The sequence below is a fragment of the Tupaia chinensis genome, unplaced genomic scaffold (genome assembly GCF_000334495.1).
Source record: "Tupaia chinensis unplaced genomic scaffold, TupChi_1.0 Scaffold000573_1, whole genome shotgun sequence".
In the NCBI taxonomy this organism is placed as follows: domain Eukaryota; kingdom Metazoa; phylum Chordata; class Mammalia; order Scandentia; family Tupaiidae; genus Tupaia; species Tupaia belangeri.
The window spans coordinates 1395493-1407621 of record NW_006160087.1 but is presented as its reverse complement, the minus strand read 5'-3'; the positions used below and the strand labels follow the sequence as shown (position 1 = coordinate 1407621).

Below are 12129 nucleotides of genomic sequence, written 5' to 3'. Positions count from 1 at the left end.
GGTTGGCGTCGGGCCGGTGGCAGTCACTTGCTGCCGTGGACTGGAGCTCTCTTCTGCCTAGTGCTGTGGCTTTCACTCGGGCGATGCTTCGAGGCTTCAGGCTGGGTTCTAGAAGCCCTAACACAGCTAGACTCTAAACCCGAGTGTCGTGAGCGGTGTGTTTCTCCTGTAGGAAAATGGATCACGAATGCCTCCCGAGCACAGGAACACTCCCGTGGGCACGTGGCCACCACGGCCTGCAGACGTGGCGGGTGGCATTTCAGATATGGGGACGTGTTGATTCTCATGAACTACCTGTGAGTTACGGGTCACCCTTCCCAGCCTGCAGAGGGAATGCAGCTCGGTGAGGTTGAGTGGTCTGCCCAGCCGCTCAGACACAGTGCCACGTGGTCCAGGGAAGGGCGCTCCTCCTAGCAGATCTGCAGGGAGAAGCCACCACTGGGAGACCTGAGTGATGTGCTTCCCGGAGTGGGTCTGCGCAGGTCCCCCGGCCTCTTCGCCACTGAAGCCTCTGAAGCAGAGTGTGAGGTCAGAGGACAGACTGGAGTCTGACCAGGGGACACCTTGCAAAGATGGGGCGTCCAAAGGCCCTGGAGAGTGGCCGGCCCAGGCAGAGAGCCGGTGGAGGAGGGTGTGCAGACAGCTTGTGTCAGTCAGAAGTCCCACTGCCTGGGGACCTCTCCCAAGGGGCACGACGGCCTCTGTTCTGGAAGACCGTGCATCACCGGGCCTGGTCTTCCTTTGCAGCTCGGGGGCTTTTCCATGCAAGTTTGCAACAGATGGAGTGGCCTGGGTATTTCCAGGACCACCGTGTTCCTCTCCACCCCCAACCCATGCTCAATCTGCTGGGTTTCAGGCGTCCACCCAGGCACAGCTCCCTCCCAGATGGCTCCCTGGCATCAGACAGCCAGGCATCTGCTTCCCACTCGGGCCCCGGAGCGGGCTTTACCGCCCTCTGCCAGTCGTACCAAAGCCCTGGGTGGATTCTTGACTGCTTTGCTGGCAGGAGGGCTCAGGGCTGGTCGAAGGGGCACCGCTGAGCAGGCCAAACCATGGGTGCCAGATGGGAGAGGGCACAGTTGCTGGCCACCCCAGATGACCCAGGAACAGGCAGGCTGCACTGCGGGGGAGCTGTTAGAGGACTTTGGTTTGGGAGGTTCAGATCCCGACTACCACCTACGAGCTGTGAGTTTAGGCGCACTGTCCCCCCACTCTGGCTCCATTTCCTCATCTGTAACATAAAAACAGATGAATGACCACGAGACTTCGCACGTGCCGAGCACGGTTCTGAACGCGGTTCCGGCCACAGTTCAAGGGCATCTTCCAACAGGTCACAGAAAATGCTCACTATGAAAGAGCTTCGCATGGGTTTTCAGTTTTCTGGCGCTAAAATACACTCATACTTTAATTCCATTTTCCACAAACTTCCAGAAGTCTTGTATATTATCTTCAAATCTTCAAAACAACCCTACCAGGAAAGTACCGCTATTCCCCTACCGTACTGGTGGGAGACGAGGGCACAGGGAAGTGAAGTCGTTTGTCTCAGGCCATAAAGCTCGCAGTAGTGAAGCCGGACTCAAAGTGGGGGGCCCTGAGCTCTGAGCTCCCCACAGGGTGCTTTCAGCTGCAGAAACGTAGCTAGCGTGGAGCCCGATGCCTACGTGGGGATGAGGCTCGAGTTTGTGTTCTTCCTCCGCTCTGTCCCCGTAATGAAAGGCCATCCAGGCTGGCAAGGCCTGCCCGTGGCGGACTGCCAAGGGAGCTGGGGAACAGGGGCTTGTCGCTGCGATTTCCAGTTTGTCGGAGACGGGCGGTAGAGACGTTTACGGTGCTGCCGAGGGACGCTCCTCAAAGCCGAGAGGAAGGACGGTCGAGGAAGGGGCATCAGCGCCGGCCCTGCCTGGCACGCCCGTCCTGCGCGCATCAACTCCCCGCCCAGCCGCAGCTGCAGCCTCTCCACCGGAGCCTCGGCTCGGGCCTGCTGTCGGTGCAGTTGGACTGAGGAGTCTCGGCCTGAAGAACGCGAGCTGGGAAGGGCCCCAGTCCACCTGGTTCTCTCCTGGGCCTCACCAGCATTCCCCTGGCCAGCTGGACTTCTGGGCCAGGGGAGGGGAGTGAGTGCAAAATGGAAAAATGGAAACAAGGACGGGCAAAGGGGCGTGGGGAAGGTGGGAGGGAGAGAAGAGCCCGCGTGGAGATTCAGGTCCGGGGTGTCCTCACCCGCAGTGCCGCCGGGGAGCACGTTCACCCCCACGGGTGAGGGAACAGGCTCAGAGTCCAGGCAATTTTTTCGAGGCCATCAAACTAGGAAACGGCAAGCCAGAGACGAAACCCAGATCTGTCTGCTTAGCCTCCACGCCCTTCCCCACACTCACGCTGTGTAGTTGAGAACTGGGTGGGCTCTGGGCCCAGGTCGCAGCTTCCTGTCCCTGTACAGTACCACGCTCCTGCCCCACCACCCGGGGGACAGCTACTGCCCACTGGGCAGCCGGATCTGGCGTCTCACTGCCAGTGCAGGTCTGAGCTGCGACCAGCGAAGGCCAGTCCTTACTGCCCGGACCGACCTCCCCGAGCCTGGAAGACGCTGCTAGGGACAGAAGTCCCCTGACCTCCAGCAGCGGGGACAGTGTGGGAGGTAGGAAAATGAGAGGCTTTGCTTTCAGACTGGTGTGGGTGTGAGTCTTGGCTCTGCCGAATCCTAGCTCTGTGATTTGGGGCAAGATATCCAAATTTGTTAAGGTTTCAATTTTCTCAACTGTAAACGAAGGGAGTGCTAAATTCAGAGAGCCGCGGGGAAGCGAAAGGAGGTTATCTCAGGACCCGGGGAGGGCTTAGTGACCACCGCTTCTCTTCCAAGACCCTTTTTGACACGGGAGGGAGACACACTCCTTATTTCACTCAGAAAAAGAACCACGGGAGTGAGAGCCTCAGGTTTCTACCTATTCCTTTCCTGTCCCCTCTCCCGTAACACCCCCTCCTCCCCTCTGTCTCCAGTGGCTGGGGGCAGGGTTACTCAGGCCACGGCCTTCAGAGTTACAGGGCTCCGGGCCTCCGTGTCTTCATCTCCGGATGGGGCGGTGACAAGACGCGGGCAGATCTGAAGAACCAGACCCGGTAACCAATGCTTTCCTTCGGTAGAGGAAGAGCAAGGTCCCCCCTTTACACCCCGAGCCTATGGGTGCCCCTCTGCTGCTCCAGGGAGTAGAAGGGTCATTTTGGAAGCTGGTGACCCACCACTTCCCTCCTGACCTATCAGCCTGGGCTGAGGGAAAGGGACGGCGCACCTGGCTAGGAACCCTCTGGGACCATCTCGGCAAGTGGAGATGTGCAGTGCCGTGTGTGTGTGTGTGTGTGTGTGTGTGTGTGTGTGTGTGCGCGTGAGTGTGGCCCCATGCAGGCGGAGCACGGTCAGCCTGGGGTTCCCTTAACTTTGCATTCCCAGTCTCTGGCCTCAGGCTCAAGATGCAGCTGCCACTTGGGTAGAAGGGTCTAGCTCACCCGAGCAGGAGCTCCCAAGGGCAGAGCGGCTCCTAGGCACAGTGTCCCCACAGGGCAGAGCGTCTCCCAGGGCAGAGCATCCCCCCAGGGCAGAGCATCCTCCCAGGGCAGAGCGTCCCCCCAGGGCAGAGCGTCCCCCCAGGGCAGAGCGCCCCCTGTGGCTGCCTCTTACCGATGCACGTGGGCGGGCTGGGCTGCCAGAAGAACCTGTTCTCGATCTTCACACAGCTGATCTCTGCGCTGCCCTGCAGGGCATAGCCAGGGTCACACTGGAACACCGTGGAGTCGCCGGCTTCCCAACTGTCGCCGCTCCGGCTCCCATTCTGCGGGACCCCAGGGTCATTGCAGGACGTCGCCGTGGACACTGGGACACAGAGAAGAGTGGGCGTGTTGCTTAGTTGTCTATCAGAGCACAGTTCCCAGCTCATGACCCTCGCCGACGGCCATGTCCACTGGGGGCCACCATTGCCTCCCCACTGCCATTGTGAGCTGCTGCAGTGCCACCGGCCTCAGCCCCGTTACTGTCACTGCCTCCACCACCACTTGTGATGACATGCTGCCACTCTCACTGGATTGCCACCACCACTTCTACCAGTACCCTTGCCTGTGCCGTCACCGAACTCTCGGGAGAGCCTCGGTTAAGCAGACTACTGTGTTGTGGCTGCAGAACTGACTTCAGTTTGATTTAAGAATACAGGCGTTGTCACACAAAGTGAGGGCGTGACAAGGTAATCAAGCACAACCTCTAAGAGCTCTGTGAAGAAGGGCTGCAGAGGAGTCTGGGAGCGGGTCTGCCTGAAGGCTGAGCCGTGCTGTGAGAGGCAGGGGTCACTGTGTTCTTGTTCTCAGTATAAGCCATCACGGAGCCAATACGTGGAAACTGTGCTCAAAGGAGAATCAGAGACACGGTGGTTCAGATGCTGGATTCCCACATGGCCGACCACGGTTTGAGTCCTTGACCCGGCAGCTTGAAAATCACACTGGGTTTGTGTGTGTGTGTGCTCAAAATCCCAGGAGAGGAAGAGAGGAGAAGGGATTGAAGATTGGTCATCCCCCTGGTGGGGGGGTGATTTCTCACTTTTCCACTCTGTCTCTCTCCAGTGCGTGTATACACCCTATGACAAAAACTTAAAAAAAAAAAAAGAAAAAGAAAAAAAGAAAAATCAGATAATTACAGCGAGTGGCAGAACAGAGTTCAGAACAAACAAGTAGCTAAGAGGTATTAAAAATGTGAAAAACTCGGGCACAATGCCACACCCGGCCTGACCCGGGGCAGGTGTTTAGAAGTGACCGCTCAGGGACGGTGGGAGGGTGAGTGAGTGAAACCTGAGGGAGTGAGTGAGCGAGTGATTGCAGCACGGGAGGTGATGTCAGAGGACGCTCAGGAAAAGGGTTCCGAGGCAGCCGCAACCACCCAGAGCTGTCGTCACTCAGAGGCCAGAGTCAGCAGACCCCGGGAGCCAGAGGTTCTGGAGGCCACAGGATAAACAATGCTTATTTGCCTGGGATGTCAGCTTTTCCTAAAAACTTTGGAAAAAATTACTCTTAAGATGAAGGCATTTATTCTGAAGTAGAATGTCAAATGCACATTAGTTTTTAAGCAAACCCACGAAGCCTCAAAGAGATTTCACACCTTCCTATACCTTCCACGTCCCCTGGGGATCCGTCCTCAGTCTCTTGTGCTGTTTGGAGAACTTCAGGGGGGAAGGTCTGAAAAGCACCAGCCTTGGGCAACTGGACACATTCATGCCACGTCTTGTAAGGCCAAGGACTGGGTGGCCGTGTAGTCATAGTAGCCAACACCTGATGCTCAGTAATAGCTAAGTCATACACCAAAGTACGGCCCATGGACAAAGGTCTCTGTGCCTTTTTTGTAAATAAAGTTTTATTGGGACACAGGCACATTCATTTGTACATCTATCGTCTGGAGCTGCTTTCCCGTTATGATGGCAGAACTGAGTAAGTTGTTATGGACCACAGGGCCCACCAAGCCTGGAGTATTTAGTCTGTGTGGGGAGCCAAAGAGGAGACATGAGGAGTGTGCAGGACGTGACCAGAACAAGACCACGGTCTTTATCCGGACATGGCCTTGGGTGGCTGGATTGTTATGAGCAGAATGTCTTGGGATCGTTTTGAACTGAATGTTCCAAAGTATTGTCATAACAACCTGATGAATTCAGTATGGACTTAAAACCTTCCATCACAGAAGTCTCTGGAGTGTGTAGAAATACTAGCAATAAAGCACACTCGGGGCTGACCAGTACTGACTGGCAGTCCTCCCACTTCTATCCTGTCTTCTTGACTTTCTTTAATCCTCACCCCCAACTCAGGAACTGTTCGCCGTTGGCAGGTCCGACAAGTCTGTTAGAGAAAATGCTGCCAACCCCTGGTATATGGGGTGCCATCTTAAGCCCCCATTTTGAGAATACACTTTGCTTTCCTCCAGCTTGAATGGGCAGCACCGTCAGTGACCCGCTGCACTGTGGTCAGCCACGGTTGTGAGCTCCCGAACGGCAGCTCCCCTGTGCCCTCCGCCATGCCGCTGCACCTGGACAGACGCTGCTGCAGATCTTACGCCAGCTCTAGCTGTCATTCGGCCTGTAGCTCCAGTCTCACCTCCTCAGACGGGTTGATTGATTGATTTTTTAAGTGTTTACCATAGGGCACATGTGCTCACGAGAGAGAGAAAGAGATAGAGAATGTGAGAGATTGCCCTAGGATCAACGTCCATGCCACGATCCCTTCTCTTCCAATCTCCTCTTGGGACTTTTGGCGTGCACACAGACGTGTCCGAAGTCTGGGTCAGAGTCAGGAACCACAGCCGGCTGTGCTGGAGTCTGGCACCTTAACCATCACGTCACCTGCAGGCCACCAGGTGGGCCTTTTGGGTCGCCCTCTGGACTTGCCCCTTGGCCCTCATCCACCGACTGTACCATGTGCTCCTGCGTTGTTCTTTCCGGGGCTCAGGGTGTGATCATCTTGCGAGCTCATTCGCTCGCCTCTGTACTGTGTACCCCTGGAGCATGAGTCGCTGTGAGAACAGAGACCTTGGCTGTCTGGCTCCCAGCTGCATCCCCAGGGCTTAGCGGAGTGCTCAGCACACAATGACGCTCAGTCAATATTTGTCGAATAAATGAACGAACGAACAAATCATCCCCATCTGACACTTGCTGAATTTATTTGTAAAGTCAAATAAGAATCAATCTCCTTCCTTCCCAATTAAAAGCAGACATAGCTTTCATCGCTAGCTTTACAGCACACCGTACACATGTAAATGATTCGCTGGGAGAAAAACAGCTCACTGTCTGAGCAGATGCGAGGGGGTGATTTACACAGGAGGTGATGGAGCCAATGATTAAGGGCCTCGGTGTGGGAATCGGACACGCGGGTTCTGATCCAGGCTGTGCTCCTTATTAACTAGATGACCTTTATAGAAACCTCAGAGCCCACGTCTGCAGCGTGGATTAACAATAACAATGGTACCCACTGCTTAAGGCTGGCGTGGAAATTCCGGGATGAGGAACAGCAGCACAGGCAGGGCACTCGCCGCTGAGACTGGTGGGGACGTTTCCTGCTCACCTTTGTTTTCCTTCTTTTCAGTCTCCCTTTCTCTCGTTAATGCTCCTGAATTTGAGTTGCTGGGCAAGGCCCCTCGGGAAAGGCTGGACCCACGTGACACAGACAGGATGTTGGCTGTTACACAGTCATGTTTACTTAATAAAGCCGAGCCGGCGCTAATCGTCTCTGGCATTTCTGTGCAATCCCCTGTCAAACACACACTATGAAGTTAACATGGGTGAGCCGTTCTCTCCTCTCTAGGGCAGTCCTGGTATTTGCTAACTGATGACAACAACAGGGAAGGTGACCTTTCCCGAACCTCGGTGTCCAGAATACTGGGCCAAGTAGCCAAGGCCTTTCCGGAGCCTAGGCTGGATAGCTTTGACCACTCCACGCTTGGTGCCATGTGGGGCCGGCGAAGCTCTGTGCTGGAGAAAGCCCCTGTTCACATGCCCGTGTCTCCTCCACGTACTCCCGTGCCCACTAAGAGGGGAGGGGCACCTGCATAGGCCACGGGAGAGCCGGGAGGAGAGGCGTGGCCCGACCCTCCAGGAGCTTTATTTTGAGAGGTTTTAGCTATAGGGCGCGTGCGCTCGCCAGAAATACAGAGGAACAGAGAGACAGAAAGCGAGAAATCAACCCCCAGAGGGGATGGTCACGCAGCAATCCTTTCTCCTCCATTCTCCTCTTGGGATCCTCAGCACGCACACACATGTGCCCAGCATGAGTTTAAGCCCGGGTCTGGGACGCGAACCGCGGTCGACTACATGGGGATCGATCTACAACGTGGTTGCACTGTGGGGTGTTCGTTTAGCCACTGTGCCAACTGCTGGTCCCCCTCCAGGAGCTTTAGGTGGGATGGCAAGTGGGTGGCCAACTCTGAGACAGGGTGACAGTCCAGTGTAGGAACGTGCTGAAGAAGGAGAGATCCCTGGCTGGGGCGCTCAGGCAGCCATTTATTCTGGTGGGGGACTAGGCGCGGCATCTGACGTGGACCCTGAAGGGTGAATCGGACTCCACGAGCAGAGCTGGGCAAGGCATGACAAAGCAGCCCAGCGGAGGCACAGACGGGCGAGCGCTTGGGCACTGTGTCCTGCATGGCTAAGCCGAGGACACGCGGAGGTCAGAGAGTGCAAATCTGTGGGGGAATTTGTCAGTACAGTTACGGGCTGCCTTTGTTGTTGTTGTTGTTAAAGCCATACCCATCAGCAGGTGTAGAGAAAATCCACGACTGGCTTTATTCAGGAAAGTCCTTTCCCCAGAGGACAGACTGAGTGGTCTGAGCACCGACCCTTCCCCCTGTGGGAGACCCTTCCCACTGTGGGAGACCCTTCCATTGCCTCTCCAGCAATTTCCAGAATTTGATCCACAGAACAATAGTCTCTTGTGATGGTCTTGAACAAGTCACTTGTGGTCAGCACACTTGGAAACTGGGGAACTTAGTGGAATGTGTGTGCCTACCAGTGGCTCTGGGAGTCCCGGATTACAGGTGAGCTCCGCAGGCCTGTCTCCCCCCGAAGCACCTTCCCAGCACCAGTTGATCACACAGGTCTTTCTTGCAGTACCAATGAACAGTCCTTGGAACTCCCGGACAGGCTAGAAACGCGAGGCTGGGAGCCATGTGTGTGCTCAGTGGACACGTCTCTAAGTGCACGGGGCGTGACCCTGGAGCGCACGTCTGCCCACACACTGTACCTGGCCACCCCAGGACGAAGCGACGAGGATGAGCAACTCTGTGCGGCCCCCGTGCCAGGGCGCCACCTGACCACACCTGGCTGATACACTGGGAGTGAGCATGGGGACAAAGCCACGGCACGGGTGCCACACAGATGCACTCTGATCACCATGGAAACCGATCCCTCCCATGCCCGCCACCTGCTCAGAGTGCAGTAAGGGGGGTAATGCAGATGGCTGCTCTGGCATGAGCCTGAGCAGAATCCCGGACAAAGCCACTTGTTTGGAGAGAGGAGAAGCGGAAGGGGCGTTTTGGAGATGAGGTGTGCGGTCTAGGGCAGCAGGACCAGGCACGACCAGGGACGACCGTCAGCAAACGCTGGGACTTGGGCGTCTGAGCGCCACCGCGTGGCACACTGCTGCGCTGCCCCGCAACGGCTGGCGCAGGGGCCGCGCCAAAGCGGTTCGAGTTTTTTTACCCCTGTCCCCTTGTGTCTGCCCTGTGTCCCTCCGTGCACCCCACGTTTCGGCCACAGGGGTGATTCTCTGCTCCAGAACCCACTCTCCTGCTCCTGTCGCGTCCACATGCTTCTGCACCTAGGAGGCCCTTGCTTCTCCACCCACCAGGCGCCCACAGGTCCTCCCAAGTCCGCAGCGGCACCCATGTGCAGCAGGGGTGACTACTCCCTTCTCAAAACCCCGACTTTTCTTGAGGTCCCGGACTCCAGATAATCTCTTTAAGCTTGGCTCCACCCAAGCCCCTTCCCCACATGAGCTGACCCTGCGAACTCCTGTTCTATTTCCCCTTCAGGTCTGAGCTTGGGCATCATCTTTTCTGGAAGTTCTCCCCTGATGCTCCAGGGTGACGGTCGGCCTGTGTCTCTCCAGCCAACACTTCCCATCTGGTATCGACTGACCCATGAACCTGCTTGTCCTCTCAGATGCTCGAACGCACGCTGCCCACATACCAGGCACACAGCGGGTGCTCAGAGAAAGCCTTCACAGAGATGAAGGGATGGAGGGGAGGAGGGAGTGGAGGGAGGCCGGTGGAGTGCGGCAGGACTGTGGGACGGGTGGTGCGGGGTGGGTGGCAGGGGGCACAGACCTGAGAACTGGATGGCAAAGCCCTGCTTGCTGGTGAAGAAGTCGGTGCTGAACTGCAGGACGACCGAGTTGAAGGTGCTGTGCAGGTCCTTGGGCAGGGCTGGGCCACTCAGCTCCTGCAGCAGAACCCCACTCTCCACGGGCCCGTCCCAGATGCGCAGCACGTCATGCACCTCCTCCGTGTCGAACACCAGGAAGTGCAGCCTGAGCGGGGAGAAGGCAGGTGGTCAGCCAGGCCCAGCCCCTTCTTCCCGGGGCTTCTGGTTGGAGAAGGCCCTGGACCTAGAGGACTTGCAGGAAGAGGGGAAGGCGGCGGCTGGCAGCCCGCTAGTGACTCTGGTGCCAGTCACAGGGACACCCGCAATGGGGACCAGGGTGGGGAGGGGGGGTACATCTGCTTATTGTCAGCTCCGTGCTGTCGGCCAGACCCGCCCTCTCCCCGGCCCTACGCCGCCCACATCTCGCTCTGGAGCCTGTGCCCTCACGTTCTAGACTTGGGGGGCAGTGCTGAGAGGGTGGAACTGGGTTGAATAAAGAATACAGGTTAAGGACCAGCAGGCGGCACAGAGGTAACACAACTGGACCATCGTGGAAAAAGTCCGCGGTTCCAGTCCTGGCCCTCCCTGAGCCTGTGGGGTGTGTACGCGCATGCCCAGTGGCCCAGGCCAGGTGGGACTTGGGGTAGAGCAGGGCATGAAATCCTTGTTGGGGATGCCCATCGGTTTCTCAAAACAAGTATATTATAAAATATGTATCTATATTATAAAATATGTATATGTTTAAGAAAAGACAAGGCTGGCCTTGTAGCTCAGTGGTTAAGCCAGTGCATAGGGAGCGAAATCTCACACGGCTGACCGTGGCTCGAATCCTGGTCCCACTAGCTTGTAAAACATGTCTGGGCTTGTGCGTGTGCATGTGCGTGTGTGTGTGTGCACGCATGTGTGATGAGCTGGAGACGTGGAGGAAAAGGACTGAAGTGTGACCACGTCCCTCCCGGGGTGCTTTCTCTCTCCCCAGCCTCCTCTCCCAAGTGCACATGCCCTCTGGAAATTAAAATAAAAGACAGGAAAGGGGGTGTGGGGGTAGTCTGCGGGTCTCTGAGGGCTTGGCCTAGCTGCCATAGAGGCAGAGGTAAGCCTGTTCTTTGGTCTTGCCCAGCAGAGCTCTGGGAACGCTAGCTACACACAGGCCTGGCTTAGATAACCCTGCAACTTCAGGAGGCCAGGCTGGGGTCTCTGTCGGGGTTGCAGGCCACAGGCAGAGCTCTCAGCGCAAGGCAGCTGGGTAGGAACCAGAATTCCTCAGGGACAAGACGGTTCTGACAGAAACGATGCCTCAGCTATGAGCCTGTGGGACTCTCTCTCTTGGTTAATCAATTTTTTATTCGGGAATAATTTTAGACTTACAGAAATGCTGTAAAGATAATACAGAGAATCCCGTAGACCCTTTGCCATGTCCCCTGTGTTAACATTGTTCAGTTCCGTGGTACATCTGCCACGACTCAGAAACTCACGTTGGTGCCTGACCGAACCCACTCAACCCCAGGCTTCATTTGGATTTCACGTTTCTGTCCCAGGTCCAAATCCATTTATCTCTCTTTTTAAAAATACCTTTGAAATTATAAAAATAAGACATGCACAAGACAGAAAAAGGCAAACACTATACAGATGTCCTGAATTTTTAAAAAGTCTCTCTACAACCGACCAGTTCTCCAAAGCTTTCCACTTATTCTGTAAGATTTGGTGCATGTCCTTGCAGGTTTTTCTTTCCAGGGTACACACAGACATACCACACTCCCAAATGGGACCACATTTTACGTAGCTTTGTGGAATGTTCTTTTTTTACTTAATGCTGTATTATGGACATATTCATTGACTTCACTTTCCTACAAAAATGGACACTGCTGTGTTTTACATCTCACATAAAACTCATCTTTACACAGCTTTGCACACTTCTGTTAACGTCTCAGTCAACTTAGAGAAGAGTGTCGACTTAAAGCATTTTTGCTAAATCCTGCTAAATTCTTCTCTCAAGTGACTGTATCAATGTATAGCCCTACTCACCAATACTGGTGCTACTATTAACTCTCTACTTACCTGCATCAGATACGACGGAACCATAAACACATTCCATATTAAAGTCGTCCCCCATCTGCTAGGCCAAAATGAAATCTCACTGGCATTTTAAATTTAGGCAATTTAGGAAGTTTGCTGTCTTTGCACAAATTTACTGGACATTTGTCTCTCCTCAGACCCTTTATCCATATTAATTAGGTTGTCCTTTTTTTTTTTTTTT

At 55.3% G+C, this 12129-nt stretch overlaps 1 protein-coding gene across 1 annotated transcript in view; it reads right to left on the bottom strand.

Moving 5' to 3' along the window:
* CSMD2 (CUB and Sushi multiple domains 2) overlaps window positions 1-12129 on the bottom strand; it is a 565338-nt gene that overhangs the window by 125616 nt on the left and 427593 nt on the right. The window contains 2 exon segments of the mRNA XM_027775561.1: window positions 3671-3862; window positions 9836-10038. Of these exon segments, the coding sequence (XP_027631362.1) occupies window positions 3671-3862; window positions 9836-10038 (395 nt within the window).